The 20,561-nt window shown below is 42.9% G+C and overlaps 2 protein-coding genes across 3 annotated transcripts in view; one reads left to right on the top strand and one right to left on the bottom strand.

Annotated features, from left to right (window-relative positions):
• Positions 1–80: 80 nt before the first annotated feature.
• LOC146374798 (5-hydroxytryptamine receptor 1D) lies at positions 81–4,426 on the top strand. Its single transcript, XM_084947668.1, has 3 exons — positions 81–361; positions 743–903; positions 1,558–4,426. Exons 1-3 carry the CDS (start codon positions 199–201, stop codon positions 2,851–2,853), a joined length of 1,620 nt encoding a protein of 539 aa, XP_084803794.1. The 5' UTR covers positions 81–198; the 3' UTR covers positions 2,854–4,426.
• Positions 3,525–20,561, bottom strand: part of slc35f3b (solute carrier family 35 member F3b) — a 53,086-nt gene continuing 36,049 nt past the window's right edge. For both annotated transcript variants that reach the window (XM_084947666.1, XM_084947667.1), the window contains 6 exons: positions 18,300–18,639; positions 10,913–11,132; positions 7,287–7,412; positions 6,180–6,372; positions 5,981–6,070; positions 3,525–5,697 (listed from right to left, as the gene is read on the bottom strand). In XM_084947666.1, the coding sequence (XP_084803792.1) occupies positions 5,456–5,697; positions 5,981–6,070; positions 6,180–6,372; positions 7,287–7,412; positions 10,913–11,132; positions 18,300–18,639 (1,211 nt within the window). In that variant the 3' untranslated portion in view covers positions 3,525–5,455. The remainder of the gene's footprint in view (positions 5,698–5,980; positions 6,071–6,179; positions 6,373–7,286; positions 7,413–10,912; positions 11,133–18,299; positions 18,640–20,561) is intronic.

Below are 20,561 nucleotides of genomic sequence, written 5' to 3'. Positions count from 1 at the left end.
CAAATTCAGCACTGAAAGAGTTAAATAAGGTACAGCAGGTGCTCATACGCCCCCCTCCCTCCCCTTAAAACCTGCAGACCTTCCGGGAGAGCAGGAGCAGATGGAGTAGCTTACATGCGATAACAGTTGTGTATTTTTCTGTCGAGACGGGCTTGTACTCGACTCATCATGTGAGGATAGCAGTTATTTGACTGGGATATGGACGATCTGGGTGGCTCCTGGTTGAAGCCCAGGTTGTTCCTGCAGGTAGCAACTACTGTGAGTGCAAACTGGACTGAAGGCTCGGAGCTGGGGGTGTCCAAGCAGACCCAGCTGGTCCTGGAGATCCTCATGGTGCTGATGTGTTTGGGCGCTGTGACAGGTACAGACTCATCTGCTGATACTTAATTGCCAATTAAGGTATTTTAATTACTAAAAAAAAATTGTTACAAGATACAGGATTTTGTGATCTCATATCCATAAAGTGAAAAAAAGCACTTTCAGTACCAGAACAATTCATTGATCGACACAGTAGAGCTTTAAAGATTTGTTAAAGGTTAATTTACCTGCATTTCAGTATTTTAGGTGTTTATAGGATCTTCTGTTAACATAGTGCTTGTAGTATCCACTAGTTAGAATGAATTAATTTCTGCCTCTCTGTCTGGGTCACAAATAAAACAAATACTTTTTTTAAATATCCACCCACTAGTCTGACCCGTGTGTCACGGTGTGTTTGTGCTTGTGTTGTTGTATTTCTGTGTAGGCAACATTCTTGTTATTGTTATTGTGGCTGCAACCAAAACTTTCCACTCGGTGACGTCGGTGCTCATCATGAACCTGGCCATCAGCGACCTCCTGGTGGGCATCGGGGTCATGCCGTTTGTTGCTCTGTCCGTCATGAACCGTGGATGGGTGGATTGCACGGTACGTCACCCGTGTCCAGTCTAGCGTGATTAAATTTTGTGCCAAAAAGTGATTGTCTGCCAAAAAGTGATTTCCGGTATTTGCCAAAAACTGATTGCTTGTATTTAAACTGCTATAAATAACTTGTTGGTGTATAATATGTGAAACATATTTCAAATGTATCCCGCATGAATGATATCACGTCATCTTGAGCAACAAACAACATTCCTGTAACAAGGTAGAAGCCGCAATCAGTTTTTGGCAGTGAGTTTTATGTATCCTTTATGTATGCAGTTAAAAAAAAATATTGTTGACTTGAAAAATGTCTCTTTTAAGAGTAATCTGGCCAAGAGGACAGTTGGAATTGCAACAAATGCGAAAATAGTTCTGTAAATATATTTTACGTGGACAAAAGGGAGCTGATTGATTATAATGTAAGTGCAATAACACAGTCACAAAGATACTTGAGAAACAGGTAATTTTGTAATTTTATATATAACCCCTTTGTAATACCTGTTCACCAAAGTCTATTTAGCAACATACGTAACGATGTTACACATAAAAAAAACACACGCAAACATTGGAAATCAATTTTTGGCACAACACCGGAAACGGCGTTTTTTCTTTGCTCCACTGTGTGCACATGTGATGAGGTTGTGTCTCTCTGTCTGACAGGACCTCTGTTCGTATGTGGGTTACACCTCCTCTGTGTACTGCACAGCTTCTGTACTCACCCTGGCTGCCATTGCCCTCGACCGCTACCACGCCATCATAGACTGCTTGCGCTACAGCTCCCGCTGGACCCTGTGGAGAATTTGTGCTGTGGTCCTGTGGATCTGGTTGCAGGCGCTGGCCACCAGTTGCCCCCCACTGCTGGGCTGGAGCTCAGTCAGCTATGTGGACCCCATGTACAGCTGTGCAGTGAACTGGGCCAGCAGTCCTAGTTACACCGCTTTCATGGCTTTCCTCTCGTACGTCTTACCTGCAGTGGTCATCCTCTTCTGCTACGTGAACATTGTCAAGGTGGCCCGCAGCCACGCCAGGAGGATCCACACTCTCGAGGACTCCGTGCAGCGCTGCAGGAATCTCCCAGACTATGCTCCTGGGGATTCTTCCAATCAGCACAGCGGGTGCCACCACACCCCATCGACACTGATCTACCACATAAGTGGACAGTTTGTGTCTCAAGTTGGTACAGGGGAAGAAGATTATATCAACGATGCTCTTCCTGAAGCTACCACAGAGCAGAGAAGGTCGGCGTCCAGGCGCTTTTTCTCCTTCCTGGCTCAAAGTGCCTCCCAAGTTCCTCTCCAGAACTCCCAGCAGCATCACAGCCACCATGGTGTGGTCCGGCTCTTCATGGTCATCGCAGCCTTCTTCCTCTGCTGGACCCCTTACATAAGCGTGGCCCTTGTTCAGGCCACTGAAACTGCAGTTTCAGGCCAGTCCACCCTCGTCCCAAACTCTGCTGTTACTTTCTCCTACTGGCTGGTGCTGTTGAACTCTGATATCAATCCTCTACTGTACGCACTGCTTAGCAAGCGTTTCCAAAACGCTCTTCAGGGACTCAGGCAAAAAATAAGCACTCGTCTGGGGAGCGTAGTGGGAAGGGGAAATGAGCTCAGACCAGAGGGAGACGATGGAAGGAGCAGCGAGCCCAGCACGCTGACCACAACCCATCCCGGGCTGGCCTCCAGCTCTGAGAGCAAGAGATCGTTGTGTTCTCACTCCATTTTCACTGTCAGCACAGACTTCAAACATCCGTCTGAGAAACATCTGTGCAGTGTGTGTCATCCTCAAAAGAGGTCTACGTGGCAAGATGCAGCAAGTGACATGAGAGCAGACTGCCTGCAGGTCCCCTCCCGGCCACAAGAGGGCAGCAGACTACCTTTTTCTGCTGTGACCGAGGAGCGGCAGGCCACTTTTTTCTATGGCCAGATAACAGTGAGAGTAGAGCATGATATTACTTAGTCAGGATACCTGTGGCATCAGACATGAGACCACAGTTAAAAACCATTTTATTATTTTTATTTTATCCGGCAATGAATTGTTTGGTCAAGAAAATGTAAGAAAAATGGAAATGTCCATCCCATTTTGACCTAATTTCTGATTAATCTTCCTTTTTTTTTGTTTTTGTCTGACCACCAGTCTTCAACCCAAGCAAACTGACGTTATTATCACAGAAGATCAGTAAAAAAAAATCAAAAAGCTAACAAATAATTCATTTGTCCTAGAATAAAAAAATGGAAGTAGTCACTGGACAATCCAAGGTCTCGGGCACCTTTCTGTGTGGAGTCTGCATCATCTCCTCCTTCTCTGTTTGGGTTAGGTTTCCACAGATACCTGCATGCTAAGCTAATTGTTGTTTCTAGTTTGCCTTTATTGGATAACTCAGACTTATAAGCTCAAATCAGACTGATTTGTAACCAAGACTACAGTTGTTTATATAAATAACAACAACAAAAAAGCAGTGTACTTCTAAATTGTTTCCAGGTTCATTGATTTAAAAAAAAAAAATAAATTAATTTTAAGTGTGCTGTCTCACCCAACACTTGCTAAACCTTGCCAAATTGTTTGGTTTGTCACTCAGTTGTTTACTTGATGACTTTCTTTGGCAAGAAAAAAAATCCTCGACAAGGAAATGTATTGAAAAGAAATATTTTTATATAGTACATGTGATTACACTTGAAGACACCCAACAGTAGCTCTAATAAACCCGTCATTTATTCATGTTCGGAACATCTCCTCCTCAAATGTGATAATCATATGTTGCATCTCAGTGTAAAAATCGTCATTCCTTACAAAGGTTTACATTTATGTCTAGCAATAATTCCAGAGGAATACATTATTATTATTTATTGTCATACAGAATGACAATGGGAAACAGTGCTAATGTACTCTATTGCGAAACAAAGAAAAGGCAGTGAAGTGGACTTTTTCGGCTGCATCTGCTCGTACAGTACGTGCATGCTCGTTCTGCAAGACGTCACTCGCTGTCTTCTCAAGGTTAAGTCGGCAACCAAATGCAAACAAATATAAATGTGTCAAGTTTGTCTCAATAAAGAAAGAAGGAAAAAGAAAATCATTCAGATGAGTATAAGAAGGATAGTATTAAACAGTCTCTGTGCAGCAGTCTGTGGTGGCACTGTAAAAAACAGATAGCACATTGCGAGCGTGTGTGTGGTCGAGTGATGTTCGTACATTCACAACAAGGCAGAGTTTCCACCGTTGCTTTACAAGGCGTGCACCTCAGTTTCTTTCGGGGGTCAACCACACCATGGTGGCTGTGATGCTTGCCTCAGAAATGTGATAAACGAAAGCAGACAAAGGTTTCTTTTTTTCTTCTTCTTCTTTTTTTTGATTACTAGAAGAGCCTTGTGTCAGCACTCCTCTCCTCAAGCCACAGTGGGACAGTTTTCCACAGTCTGTATTTCCCACACGAAATGAAACGATGTAATTGAACTGCTGCAAATTTGTCTGTGTGCATATGATACTAAAATGTTAAAAGAGAGGCTCAGAGATAGCTGTGTTTAAAGTAATTAAAGGGGTAGTTCCATTAACCTGCCAGTCTTATTTTGAGATATCAAAGCTTTTAACAATATTTGAATGTGTCTGTTTAAATTGCTTGGTTAATAAAATGTTCACGCTATTTCCTACTGGTGTGCTGGCAACATAAAGCAAATGTTAGGCAACTGCTTTGTGGATGGATTGAAAGCAATCCCACTGTTTGACAAACACCTCAATGATATAATGCATTGAAAGCGAATGTAGATATCGCGTGACTAAACTGTGGGGCCCGAACAATGAGTGAGTGTTGACAGAAGTGGGAGTCTAGCCCAAGGAAAGCACATAACCACGGGGAGCCAATCAGTGCGGATGAAATGAAACTGACCTCTTCTCTAAGAGTGAATAGAGAGACACATTGTGAAAGCTTCTTCAGCCCAGACTGATCCTCAGACGTCCAGACAGGTCCCTTCACACCAGATGAGCTTCACAGGTCCACAGCTCCGGGACATCCAAGGTGTGAAATATAGCTATGTACAAGTGCACAAAAGGCAGGTATTTGTCACTAAGTTTACACCCGCAGAAGGCTACCGGGCCTCGTGTTCTGTTTTCAGGCATTCAGCTTTGTAGGCATTCTTCTTTGGATCTTAGAGGTGTGTAAATGTGTACATGTTAAAGCCAGCTGGTCTACAAGGTGTTAGGGCTGCCTTGAGAGATGTCTGCCTCTTTATTCCTCCTCACTGAAATATATCAGGCAAGTTGGCGAGTCTTCCCAGAGGCGAGGAATCAGAGGAATGATTAAGAGGTACAGCAAAATTAACGCATGGTTCAATCAGTTATACCTGATCATTTTAAGGACTACAAATGATAGAAGTCCATGCACCGACTTGGTTAACTTGTGAGCAAGAATGATGCCAAATGAATGAAACGCGATCTTCCCCCTCGGTTGAAAAGCTGCAGATCAGAGGGCAGTCCAAAAGGCAAGGAACCAGGCAGATCACGTGGGTTAACACCGCTCATTTCCCTCCCACCTCATGTATATGTGTTTGTGTGATGATATTTCATATATTCAAAGTGCATATGTTGACATGGAGGTCCTGGCTCTCCCTCTCCAGTTGAGCCCTGTGCCAGCTCCGGCCTCTCCGCTGCCCTCTGCTGGCTCGTCACGTTTGCGCAGCTTCTGGCTGAGCTGGATAATGCACTGGTCCCAGTCCTCTGGTAACAGCAGCATTAGGAAACCCAAGCAAATGATGAACACAGCAATGAGGCGCACCGAGTTAAAGTGAATTTCACACGTGTAGAGGTCCACCACTGTAAAAAAACAAATAAATAAAAAGGTACTGTGTCAATAGAAGGGAATTTGCAAATATTGTAAAACAACTGGGTTTATGTAAATGAATGTAAATTGTAACTGTGTGTGTTTATGAAATAAAAATGGTTAATTGTACATCGAGAGGGAGACTGGTTTGAAAATTAAATGGAGTCTTTCATCAAATATAGATAGAAACCTTTGGGAGAATCCAGTGCCATCAAATATTAAATGGTGACCAGATATAAAAAGCTAGCACTCTTAGAGGAAAGCCAAGAGACTTACTGGCGTTTACAGGAACACTTAGGACAATGCCAAGGGAAATTAATGTCGGGTATGTTATCGCGATGCCAAAGTTCACCAGGACGTTGAAAGCTGTAGGAACAAAGCAGAATTAGAGCAGCAGCGGACTACACGATGAGAATGTTGCTATTTGTAGATTACACAACCAGCCGGTGCACATTACTGCTCTGTCGCCATATACCGAAAAGCAGGGCTGCGACCCCACAGAGGTAGGCCCATGGGATGTCTCTGAGTGATTCGATGTACTCCACGTGTGTAAAATACAGCATGACTGGCACAAAGCTGACGAAAACAAAATTGGTGCTTCCAACGATGCTCAGAAAGAGTGCAGCCTCTCCAAATTTGGCACTTCCCAGCACCATCTTAAAGAGCACCTGAGAATAAAGAGGAAGGAGAGTGATGCATACATCAAATCTGCCCTCTTCAGGAGCTGAGGTATATTACAGAGGGCGAAGCCTGCCAAGTACCTGCCATGTCTCTGGCCCAGGGCCACTGCTGTCTGTTTATCACATTAGGGCGGCACAGACAGCAGGGCAAAGGAGACCAGACCCTGTCAAAACATAGCTATATAATATCTGTCCTGTAACCTCCTTGATCAGGGTAACACAGCCTGAGGCCTGCAACCAAATGCGTAGGTATTGCGTACTTCTGGCAGGTGAGTCTCACACTACATAATCCCCTTCTGTCTTCTGCCACCTGGTTACATAATTAGAAGGGAGCTAGACAGGGCAACTTACAGAGACGTGTCCATACATACAGCATGCTTACCTATTTTTTATTCCACCGTGAATAAAAGTGGCGCTACAATGGAACTTTATGCTCAGCGGTACAATACACACTGAGAAATGCAATCAAATCCTAGAGGTTTTGCGGATCGATCTAAATACCGATAGTATCGATACCAACGTTGGCATTGTGTCGGATCGATACTAGCATAAAAGAATGTCCTCCAAGTTCAGTATGTAGCTCACTGAATTATGTGGAAAAGTATACCTCAAACATGCAATATGAAAAATGTCCTTTTTGTGTATAGTCTATAGCACACTGAAACAACAGAACCCAAAGTGTTTCAGAGACGGACAGCTTCAATATGCACGAGTAGCTGAAAGGTGTGTTTTTGTTATATCACTTAATTATTCTGGAAAATAAATTTGCAAATTGATGATGATTCATCTCATAAATCATAAGCTGCTTTTATAGTTTAAAAGTATCGATATCATCAATGTTGGCCCTGGATTTAGTTGATATCACGTCGATACCAAAATCTGCAGTATCGCACAGCAAATACCTTATAGAGCGCTGACATCGAAGCAGAGGCCACGACCAAAGCAATGCCGATGACCGAGTGGCTGTGGAATCCATCGGCATAGGTCATCATTACGATGCCTGCTATGGCCAAGATAGCAGCTACTATCTATACAGAGAAAGAGAGAGAGAGAGAGAGCATCAGTGAGTGAAGGATGGACAACATGCTGCTCACAGTTTGGTGAAAAAGGCACCTTATCCCCTTACCGCCGCGGAGGGACACAGCAGGCCCACATGGCCTCAGCTTTGTCATTCAGTGCAGAAATAACAAGCCTCACAGAACCAGGTTTGAAGCAGCCTAATTAGTGGGTGGGTTGTTATTTCATAGTAAACAAGCTTTTCATTTGATATTTACGTTTTCTACGTGCACTGCAGAAAGGACCTGCTCTCAGATTCACCCTGTAAGCGCCTCCAACACAGGACAGGCAGCTTTTACAGTGTTGGCTTGATTGTGTGACATTGATTTCCGTTACAAAGCCATCGTGTTTACAAACCAAATCCCCCCTCACACCACTCAGTCCAGCGGCCCCTGCTTTTCTCTCCCACTCCCCGCCTCTGCAATTATCACAGCTTCAAGATGGCAAGAATCCATCAGCTTCACCCTGCTCGGGGTCAACTGTGATGCGTAAAAGGCAAACCTCTTGTGTTTTATTACATTAAAATCTGGTTTGTCTGGGTTATATGTTCATAGTGTATATGTGAGAACTGTACAGCAGTGATGGGGCTACGGTGCAGCCCAGCTGAGTGGATTAGCACCGCATTAAGGAGGTGTCGGGAAGATAAATGAGCCGCGTGTTTTTGCTTGGCCAAAGCACCTTTGGCAAGTCTGGCTAAATGTCTCTTTCTGCACTGCAGGCTGCCTGTCAGTCACTGCTACACCTTTCATTTTAGAAAATGGCCATTTGCTCACGGCGTCAGCAACAATTTAAGATGTTTCAGCACAATGTGGAGGGTCAGAGGGAGGAAGGACTGTGGCTTCACCCAAACTTGTTCTGCAATGAGCAGGCGTGACCGATGAGTCCGGTGGGTAGCTTATGTCATTACGGTGGCGTAACTGCAGCACGTGGACCTTGCGCTTTTTACAAATCATAAATCTAAACATGGGTCACAAAGAAAAAAAAGAAAAAAAAAAACACAGAGTGGAGCTAGTCATCGGTTTTATCCACAAAGTACCACTGAAAAAAACCTCCCTGTTTAACGAGGTTGATGTAGCATCCCCCTCATCGCTCTTTCTTCCCTTTCTGTTTCTCCTCCTTCACTTTCATGAAATACTTGTTCAAGTTCCCCTGCATTACTGCAGACATCCAAACACTGCAATCCTTACTACCAGGCAACAGAGAGCAAGAGAGGGGAGGGTGTGTAAGCGAGTGAGTGAAGCGGGACTATTACTGTACTTGTCTCTTACCGAGGCTTTTCATCACAAATAATGGGGGTGATGAGTCGGGGCATACACAAGGGAGAGACGGGGTGCTTGTGAGTGTGTGAGAGGAAAAAGGGGGGGCATCGTGCAAAGTGCGGGACGGCTGCAGATGTGAAAGCATCTGAGGCGTACAGTGAGAGGAGATAAACCGATATCTTAATTCACAAAGGTAAGTAACCCCTTACTGTCCTGCTTCTCTGTCTTTATCAGTCACAAACTTGCCGGCTAACACACACATGCACAGATCAGGAAGCACATTTGAATGACACTGATCACCGGTAGGTAATCATCCCGTGGTGCTCATAACCTGCTCTCTACTCAACCGTGCTGTGTGTGTAGCTCACAGATTCAAATGGAAATTCAGTCAAAGCAAATCATCACAAATTTGCATTTCTTTGCAGATTAGAGACTCTTTTTTTTGTCATGATGGCTGATGAAGTGTAAAACTGAGTTTGGTATAAAACTTGCAGTTAAAAATGCACATTTGACCAGAGAAGACAGTATTAGAGATGAGTGCAGCTTCTAAGAAGGTAAAACTGCAGGATTGCCTTAAATCTGCCAGTAGGTGGCAGCAACTCTGGTTTCAAAAAGAAATCTGGTTGTAAAGTAAACATCTATGACATCACGACCTCAGTAAACACTTTCCTGATAAGTCAATCATCTGTTCCAAGTTTAGTAAGAGTTGGAAAGTATGACCCTGATAAAAGCCAAAAGGAGAGTAAATCAGGGTCTGCTTTAGGGTGGGCCACTGTGACTGAGAAGTCTCTACAGTCAATGCATAAAGTGTCCTTAGATTTTCCAAGTGATTTACCGCTTTCTTGTAATGTATGGGTTCAAATGCCAATATGGAGATGATGAAAATACCTCTTTTCTTTTTGGTCCAATCATAAAGTAATCAGAGGTATGTTGCCATCTCATGTAGAGTCATGTTAAAGAGTAGGTTTCATAAGATTATACTGTAATATTCAAAATATAATAAACAATACAGAAAAACAAAGATAATTTTTTAATCTGTCCATATCAAACTTGGGATCAGGACCCAAACTTGTGCATCGGTTTACAAGATAAGTCCTGGAGACATTTATATTCCTGTAAGGAAGAGAGAAGAAAGAAAAATTCCTGCTACACAAAATAAAAATTTGCCTTCCCCCCAATCTTGTCTCGTGTCTCATGATGAACAGGATACTTTTGTATCTTTGGGGATCTGAACATAATCAAACTGATTCAATCTAGGAAGGAAAAAAATGTAAATGTTTGGTGGAACTAGTCATAAATCACATAAATCAACGTGTGACAGTCAGCCTGTGGGGCCAATATTGGCCACGCTCTTATCTTAAATAAGTTTCGTCATAATCAGTGAGATTCAAGATAAATGGGACGCTCAAACATCTCACCAAAAAATACACGAGTGCAGTGCCCGTTCTAAACGTGGGAGTGAAGAACGGGCTGATAGCAGCTTGCAGTATTCTTCACAACCGCATCAGCGAGCGACTAAAGCCATTCGTCGCAGCTCACCATGCACACCCACGGAAAAGCAAAGATATTTAGACTTTACAATCATTTCATTTACGCTCAGTGTGCCTCTATTTCCTTTTGCTGTCATTTGTTATGGATCTACTGTTTCTCATAGACAACAAAGACCCAATGAAAGCCTGAGCAGATGTTTACATTAACGTATCTGGCCACTGATGAAAAATCGAAAATTAATTAATCGATGAAAATCGATTAATTCCCTGTTTTACAGAACAACTGCACTAAAACAGGATGGTGGGACAGATGATAGTGCAAAACTGCTTTACAACATATAATACTGATATATATATATCTATATATATTGATGTGCTCATCCCACAGCTCGCCAATTACCTACAATGATGTAATTATAAATCATTCATTGGCTGTCTGGGGGGTGAGTTGTGGTTACTGCTCTTGCCACATTAAGTACAAAGGGGTAAATATCTTGTTGGATATAGTGACTTTATATAACATAGTAAATTATTCTTCAAAACTAATTCAAAAGACACGCTTTTGGTTATTAGCTTGTTTACTGCAAATAAAACTTACAAGCCAAGAGGGGCCAGTGTGAAAAGCCTTGCTTTCTGTGTCCTGTGCTCGAGTTAGACATCTTAACTAAAGACTCATAATTTTCCCTTGGAAGAAAAAACCCACAGGCATGCAGATATACTCACCCTGACCCCCATGAAGCGGTCTCTGAGCACGATCCATGACAGCAGGAAGACGAAGGCCTTGTTACAACAGAATAGCGCTGACACATCTGTTGTGTTGATCTTCCTGAGGGCCTGCAGGTACAGGTAGTTGGTGAGGATCCACAGCAGGCCAAAAGGAGCTACCTTGGTGAAAAACACCTTCGGTGTCAGGCCATCGTCACCGAAAAACCTGCAGCACTCCCTGTGTGCACGACCAAAATGAAGACTGTTAACCTTCTAAAAATGTAGTATGATTTTAAAGCTGATAAGTATTATCACTCTGGGACCAATTAACACCAGTGAACACAAACAGCACAATCTGAAAAACACACTTAATGCCAATGAGTGACTGCAGTAATTCCCACTTCAACAGTTACATCTAAATTATGTTCGTCCCACATTATAGACACGTGGGACCAATGCTACCCTTTAATATTTAATTGCAAATTAAGATCTGCCACAAGGCATTAAAGTTAAATATTCAACTGTCCCCATTAAGAAATTAAACAACCTGTTTGGTCCTCAGGTGTTTTGTCTGGTTACATCTGACAAATATCTCAGTACAGCAAAGAAATGGGATAGTCTTTGCTGCTACAACAGGACATATTGAATGACTAAATCGAAGAAAACAGCTGTTTGGTATTTCATAGTGACAACAGGCAGAAATGTATTTAATGTACTCAGAAAAGTCTTCTTTCATCTTCCTCCGTTCTCAGCATTACTTGTGGACACTCTGGGGGTTCAGCTTCTGGGTATGAGTTTCCGTATGGACTTAAACATGAAGGGAAAATGGGGACAGAAATAAATGTTGCTGTGACTGATGCATGTGATGAATACAGCCATGCAATTCTAAGGTTTTATGTATGATAAAAATCATCTGGTCTTAGATTTAGGTGAATAAAACCTCAGGTGAATTACAAAGCATGACATATTACACCATGACATTATTTATTTAACTAAAATTGAGCTAAAATGTAGAAGATGTGTGTGAAAAACTAACTACACCTTTATCGCTTCCAAAGGAATTAAGAGGTTGTATTAACACAATGCCAAAGAGGAACGACATCAGCAGCGATCTTAGAGAAGCAACTATTGCTGGCAATCAATTTAAATCCTTCATTCTACAGTGAGAAAGTTTATTCACAAGTGGAAATATTCAAGGCAGCTGTTAGTCTTCCTAGGAGCGGACATCCTAGCTAATTCACCCCAAGGTCAGACCATGCAATGCTCAGAGAAACCTCAAAAAAGACTCTGGGAGCTACATCTCAAAATTTGCAGGTCTGAGTTAGTTAAATGTTGAGGTTTATGCTACAATCAGAAAAGGACTGAACAAATATGGCTTGTTTGGAGAGAAAGCCTCTTTGTTACAAAAGGAATGTGACCCCACAGCTAGGCTAGGGGTGCAACCATACACAAAATTCACGGTTCGGTTTGATACTTTGATGTCACGGTTCGATATTTTTTCGACACAAAGAAATGTTCATTCCTTTTTAATTTGTCATTTTGGAGGTTTGGAGTCTTCTCTCACCCCCGTTCTCTGCAGCCTGCTGGAGCGGGGGGGGCCGGGAGGAGGAGTTGGCCGTCCGACTGGGGTCTGGAATGTGGGGCCTCCCTGCTGCTGCGGAGTCGGGGCGGTCTGCTTTTCCCCACCGCAGGGAAAAGGGTAACACCACCTGGGTCTGGGTGCAGTTCCCCCCTCCAGGGGCAAGGGTACCTAGACCCGGTTTGTAGAGTACGCTTGGGGAGTGTGATTGTGTGTACAGCGTCTCTTTATGTCTGTCTCCACGTTGGTTGAGTGTGGAGTAAGTGCATATGAGAGCATGAGGGTGGGAATGGATGTTTGTATCTGTGTGTGCCTGTATGTCTGTGTCTATATGTCAGGTTGGGTATCAGACGCCACCTCTCTGGGGACATCTCAGGCCCTCCAAGGTTTGGAGGCCTATCTCCCCCCACCACCACTTCCCCTGCCAGTGGCGGACTCCCTCAGACATCTGTGCGTTGGTGGTTCTTTGTGTCCGGGGATGGGCATCCAGGTACACACCGGCTCACTCCTTGGCGGCTGCTTATCGGGGCCTGGAGCCTGGGGCTCGCTCGGGCCACTTCGGAGGTGGGGTGCCCCCGGCCTCTCGGCCTGGGGCTCGGTCACTCAGGCACAGCTGGCTGCCAGCGGAGCTCACGGGTACGTCACTGCAACCCCCCCTGGCTTCTGCTCCGCAGCTGCTGAGTGACCCCTCATCTGGACTCTCCTCAGCTCTTTCTGGGATAGTGGCGCGGCTGCCCCTCTGTTGGTCTTCCTTGGTCTCTTGTGTTCTGGGGCCTCTGGATGTCTGGAGTTTTGATCTCCTCCATACCTGCTTCATGCCCTGGAGGACGGGGCAGTGGCTCCCCACACCCTCTAGCAGATCATTACATGAAGGAACCTTTTAAAAACAAGCACGTTCATGCTCACAGGTGTACACACGGGTGCTCACACACACAAACTACACCCTTTTTGGCTCCTACCTCAAAGCACACTGTGCGCTGTCGATCTTACGTGCAACACAATGTTGTTTAATATTTAGTATTTACTGTTATATTCCCATATATCATTGTGATGTTGTTTATTCTATCACTCTCATTTTCTTCTGCTTGTTTTCTTTTTTCTTTCTCAACAGGAGATCCAGGTGATCGATAGATGCATTTTTTTTTTCTTTTTTTCTGCTTATTCTGTTGGTTTTTGTTTTTTGCCCTTCTCCCCCGTCCCTTTTCTCAGCTGTTTTTCTTTCCCTCTTTCTTTCTCCCCTTCTTTCCCCCAGTCAAGTCTGTCCCGTATTCAGCAAGTGAAAATAAAATAAACAATAAAAGGTGAATCAAATAGACCATTACGGCAAGGCTGGGATGGTCAATTTGGTAAAGTAAATCCGTTGGGCATCTTTCTTCGCCTTTAGACAATAATTCTGATGGCAAAAGAGCCAAACGGGACAGGCAAAAAAAAATAATAAAAAAAAATTTAAAAAAATTTGTCATTTATTAAAAATATAAATATATATTTTAACTCAAAAGTACAGTTTTTAAATTTAATGTTGCTGAAACAACAAAATAAAAAAAATAAATCTATCTGATCGAGAAATCACTCATCTTTGGAAAAGAGAGTTTATTACAGAGAAATGGCTCTTTCCAAAATAAAAGCTATACTATACGCTTCTTCTGGGCTATATTCTCAGCAGCATATTAAACATAGCAGGTCCCCATAAGGAGAATCATGTGCTAACAGCTGTCTGAATGACTCAGGTAAAGTTTGTAGCATGCGTGCTTGTTGTTTTTGTCTGCTTCCACTTGTCTTTGCACTAGGATGATGTCGGCGTAAATGTGCAGTCATATTCATTGTGTTCCCACTAGTGCTGTCAGTGTTAATCTCGTTAAAAGGACATTAACGCCATAACGCGGCAAATCTCCGTTAACGAGTTACCGCGGATCCCCCCGTGCGTGGGGCTGGACGGCGTCAACACGTTAACGAGCTAACTGCGCTAACGCACTAGTTCCCACCAATGCAATTGAGCATTGCGAGGCACATCTGACATACTGTTTTACTTTTGTCCATGATGCGCTTACCATCAGGGTCATGCTTCACATGAAAACCAAGATAGTTCCAAACGCCAGATCTGAATGAGGGTGGGGGAGGTTCAATTTCGGCCAGCGTTGAGGCAGTTGCCATGTTGCAACGAGCTTAACTGTCCTTTGGACAAATAAGTGGAGATGTTTGGATATAATGCACAGCACCATGTTTAGTAGTAACCAAGCACATATCACCACAAACACCTCAAACAAGCTGTCAAGCACGGGGGTAGAGGGGTGGTGATTTGAGCTTGTTTTGCAGCCACAGGACTTGGAAACCTTGTGGTTGTTGAGTCGACCATGAACTCCTCTGTATACCAAAGTATTCTACGGTCAAATGTGAGACCATCTGTCTGATAATTAATACTTGTCCCAAACTGGGTCATGCACTTGGACATTGATCCCAAGCACAACATCAAACAACAGAAAAAGAAAAGAATCAAGGTGGTGCAATGGTCCAGTCAAAGTCCAGACCTCAGTGTGATTGAAATGCTGTGTTGGGGCCTTAACAGAGCCCACAAACCTCAATGAACTGAAGCAACAGTGGGCCAAGAGTCCTCCACAACAAGGTAAGAGACTGATAAAGTCACACAGAAAATGTTTACTTCAAATTATTGCTGCTAAAAGCGATACCATGATTGTGTGAGGAATTCTAACCAGTCAAGTTTTAACAGAAAATACTGAGAAAAAAAACACTAAATCTGGAGACGTATGATTAACAGTCAGTCTGGCAGTCTGCTATGTTGAAGAAATGATTAATCTTTAAGTGCTTCTGCATGAGGCTTAGTCATCCACTATTCATGTTTTTCAGGCGCTGTAACTACGCACAAGAAGCTAAATGAAAATACCCTTGAATAAAAGCTGACGGTCCAAAAGCTATTGGCATGAGTCAGTAATGCAACAGAGGAACTAAACCATGACATTATGTATCAGTATCAGAATACTGCATAGTGGTCCTGCTCTGTCGTGTTACTACATCGTTTGCTGAGTAAGACCTTGCGTTGCTCTGCTGTGAGAATTTTCTGTTTCACCCTCAACTTGAGTGACTCCGCCCACACCGGACTGCTATTGTTACCATTACTACAGAGTTGTACCGTTTACCCTGAGCGCTTCTGGCTCAGTGAAAAGTGATGAAGCAGCAATAAGTGAGGAGTGGCAGGTAGCATATTTGCCAGGGTGTCCTGCTGGATACTGTAGGGCAGCGCTGCTATGAATCAGCTCCAGAGAGCTGAGTCTGCACTAAGAACACACTGCTCAAACCTCCTCTGTGGACACGACACTAATTCTGCGACAACCAATTTATCGGCGTTTCATTACAGACACTGGTTACACCACCTTAAAGCCAAACCGGTGACTGTGTTCACGCATTATTCCTGCACTTGTGTAATTGTGCACCGTAATCTGCAGTGATTTTTAAGATACGCCAAACCTCTGCAAAGCTGCCAAATAAAGTGTTGCAGCAGCAGATATTAATACACCTAGCAGCGCGTGGATTAAACAGTTAAGCGCTGCACTTCCAGAATCATTTAGTATCACTTTCTAGTGCCTGCACAGAACTTTTATTTGGTTTCTTTAGAATTTGGCACAAACAGAGTTAATCCATCCTTCTTTTTATACTTACATTTAAACTGACATAACATTACCCAAGAGCAGCCAGAGGGTCTCAAACTACAAGCTTGAATTTAAAAGATGAACGTGCAAAATGACACTTTGTGAGTTAAGAGATAACTCCTTCCACTGCTGCTACGATCTGTCCGTAAATATCAAGTCTATACAACAACAGGGCTGATGAGTGCACTAAAATCCTCTCCTCACAGATATACTGCTAAAGTCAAGTCCTTGTCTCTCGTTCGGCTGCCTGCTGTCACGAAGCTATCCTTTGGTTTCTCTGCACTGTCAGGTTCACAGAAGACGGTATTGTAATTTGTAGTCAGTTCACATGAGCTCCAACTGAGGAGTGGGAGACCCACATCCTCATGTAGGCCTTTAGAAAAAAGCATCTGAGAGCATCTGAAATACAGAGCCAATCCCCCGAGCTCACCAGCACACCACAGCTTCTAAACTACCGCTCTCTTTTGTCTCTTTGCACTAACGTAGCATTGCAGGTAGCAGAGATAAGACTTTTGTCTAAAGACCATGATTAATGGACTGCTTCAACTGTGAAAGCCACTGTAACACAATTAGGATTACAGTCTCCTCAGCAAGGTATGTGAGACGGCACGGCCTGCTCTTCCAAACAGGTAAATATGTGGCGGCGTTTTGCAAATAAAATCTGAAGAGAGGATGACTGTGTTTACCTGACAAGCAAAAACAGAATTAGCTTATTCAGCGAGATTGAAAATGGACCTAAATGATAAACTGTAAGCAGCTGGTGAAACAGGCTGAACATGTGGCGTTTGTTCCGTGAAATACAAAGACGATAGAAACTGTCACACAGTGTTTGAAAAAAATCAATTAGTACATCTCTATCATCTCACTAGTACACTGCCAGATGTTACGTGGTGGTTAATTTTGTTGGGGAATCAAACTGACCTTTTGAATGGATTTTTTGGTAAATCCCGATAAGTTGTATACTTGTTGTAACTAGAAAAACTGGATAGAAAATAAAAAGAGAGAATAAAACTCATATGGGATTTTTAATACAGATACTGATACCAATATTGGGCAATCTAAACATCAGATATTCCTTCATATCGGAGGATATTTTTTGATGCTAGGCACAAATTTCACTGACATTTAAATTTCGAAGCCCAACTTTGCTCGGATCAGCTGGTTGCTGTTTCCAAACATTTGGCTGTGTAGGCAACACTGAAGTTGCGGGTTGCATACAGGTAGAAGAATTATACAATGTCATCACTCATAACGTGGTTAAAGTGTGTTTCTCCCATCTAGTCTTCACCTTTTAACTTATGGGCCATTACAAATGCTGATACAGATAGATTAATTGTTTGTTAATGATCTGATGACCCCTCAGGTCTGACTTGAGATAATATTTTTAAAGGTTGTAGGTTTTATCTATATAAAGACAGGAAACTTTACTTTGATTTGATTTTTAATGACTGTGCTGTAATCTGGTCTGCTGTTGCTGTTGCAAAAATTTATTTATGTTATGTCTTATAAAACTGTAACTGCTGAAGTCTCTGACCTTAGAAAAGAAATAATGCCCTTTGACTGAAGTCAGAATTTGTGTGAGAGCCTGTACTGCACTTTACAGTCACTTAAGGTTTTTTTTATATCGTTTGTTTCCTCCGCTGTCACTGTGCGTGTCGGTGGGTAGGGGCACAGACCCGTATAGGCTTTATTCACAGTCCATGTGCACCAGGAAAGGCGAGACAGAAAAAAGAGAAACAGTGACTAGAATTGATGACAACCTACTGCTATCGCCTACTTTAAGTGCATCAAAAGCTGCCAAACAAGTGTTAATTCATCTAAAATCCACCATCTGTAAGACTGGTCACAGGACAACTAGTCTTGGCTAAAGCTATAACAGAGTTACAGCACCCAGGCTGGTGTCGCTGCCATGGACCAGCCCATAAATTAAACAAAAAGGGGATGCTGAATATGGAGGTGCCATGAAAGAAGATCATGGAGAAGATTCATGGATGTAAAGAAGGAGGATATGTGGAAAATTCTGAGATTAAAGGATGATCACAACATGTCAGAGCACAAAAGCCGATTTATATATATATATAAAAAGAATGATCATAATGTGACAGCAGCTTTAGTGCTTGGACCTCTAATGGAGCTTGCTCTAAAGGAGAGAGTGTCTTCTAACCTTAACCTCTGCCTGGCTGTCTGCCTCTCCGGACTCTTGCACAGGTGGCCGATGTAGTAGAGGGGGAAGAAGAGGCAGTTCCACGTGGTGGCGAACCAGGTGAGGGTGAAGGGAGCATCAAACTGCTTAAAGGTCAGCTTGGCCAGCTGGGTGGAGCCTGCCCAGGAGGAACACACGCACATCACCATGGCGACTCCCCATAGAGCCTTCCGCACTTGTACAGCTGTCACTCGGATGCAGCAGTGAAGCCGCCGTCTGCTGGAGCCGGACTCTGCTCCTGCAGCACCGGCCGACTGCGCGTCTGTGGTGCCCACCACATTCTCTCTGGAGCGATCTTCCCCTAAAGACGGACACATACATGACAGACTGATGTCCAAACACACCGATACAGCAGACCTGTACGCTCATTCATTATTTGACACATTTTAACATATTTGTCCTTGCTTATTACTGAATTTTTCTCAACTTCCTCTTCCTCTGCATGTGCTTTAGGTGCCTGGTGGGCAGGAAATCATCAATGCCAAATGGGAACATCTGGGCCTGGTGTTTCCAGACTATGAAACCGTTGCTGGCATGCCACTTGATTCTTTCTCTCCTGCCTGGCGTCTGAGTTTCCGCATGTACTTACTTTCTTTTCAGTTCTTTCATGCTGTTTTCCAGCACCTTGTAGCACTTTCGCACTATTTCCACTCCCATGCACATCCTGCTTCACTGATGCCTACTTTTACACCTGATTTGATCAAATTATTTTGATAAAATGTCACATAAAGTGCTTTTTGTCACAGCCTTCAGAGGTTGCCAGGTTGTGGCATTTTTTTTCTCCCTAAGCATCATGTGGATACAGTATATTATCTTTTGCAGCAAAACTGACTCCAGATCATACCAGTCTTGTCATCATTTTCCAGATAAAAATAGCTGCTTTCAAACTTAAACTGAACTTGAAGGTAATCAATCCGAGTTAGAAATGTGGCGATCAAGTGTGACAGGCGGCAGTGAAACAGAGGGCATATGAGGGCAGACGTGATATCCAATCCAAGATGACCTCTTCTCCACCGCATGAGCTGCAGCGGCATGTGTGTTTGCCCTAGCGTGCAAAGACACACACCGCAACACTTAACTTTTCTATTTCTCTTGTCAAAACCTGATAGCCTCCATACTTCTTCACTAATGTGAGAACTGAAGCGAAGTGTTGGCGTACAATTTTCGGCCCCACTCTCACCCACTCTGTGCTTCAAAACCAATTTGCTTACCAAGATCATTTTGTTCTCTCGAATCACTGAACTTACAAACTTTGTGTCCTCTACAAAGTTCAGACACTGCTGCATGATCATGGAAATGACACACAGTGTTTTACAAAAATATGACAGTTAAATGCAACATTTATGGCAGCTCTTAACCCGTTAAAGCTAGAACAATTAAATAATTGCCATAAAATTCAAATTTGTTGAAGATGGGAGGAGTTATTGAACCTTTAAAAAAATAAAATAAAAATGTATTAATATTAATTTACATATATGAGTTTTAATTGTATCATATTTGCTACTTTTGACCTTCTTTTTTTTTTTTTATTTATTGCTTAAAAACAGAACAAAAACTCATGTATCAAATATGACACGCTGGGCATTAAGGGGGTTAATTTAGACAGATAAGCTTTCACTCGATTTGTACTGATAATTAACGTCTTTCTAAAACTAACAATAATAAGAGCACTCAGATAGCACAATTCCCCCCGATGATATTTTTATTCATGCTGACGTCAGCCTGTTATTGCGTGATTGTGACATTATATGGCGTCAAACTGAAAAACTAAAAAGTGTATCGTACAGCCCTCTCCATGCCCTTTCATATGACATATTACTCAATATGGTTTCTTGAATTTTTTTAAAGGTCTACTTTGACCTTGAAAATCAAAAACCACAGTCAAAGTCAAACGCTTAGCCAACTTATGTACTGACGTCCCCCGAGGCCTATAATATTGTTGTGATGTTCAAAGACAATCAGTAAAAAATTGCGAGTAACATAAAGTTTTTACAGATTTTCACAAATCATTTTAGGCTGTCTTTTTGACCATGTAGCTAAACCCGCACCACCTAGAGCAAAACTACATGACCGCAACTTTGCAATTGGTTTAGTGAGAGTGCAACACAATAAACAGCACAACCTCATATCAGCTCTACTTCATAACAGCTGCATAATAGGCATCATGCATCTTCGTTCGCTTCCTACCTTCCAAAATGTTGAAAATGAGCGATCTCCCTAATG

Source organism: Perissodus microlepis, chromosome 13 (assembly GCF_051167445.1).
Source record: "Perissodus microlepis isolate ML-2025 ecotype Zambia chromosome 13, ASM5116744v1, whole genome shotgun sequence".
Lineage (NCBI taxonomy): Eukaryota > Metazoa > Chordata > Actinopteri > Cichliformes > Cichlidae > Perissodus > Perissodus microlepis.
Note: the sequence above shows the minus strand (reverse complement) of the source record. Positions and strands in the feature narration are given on the sequence as shown.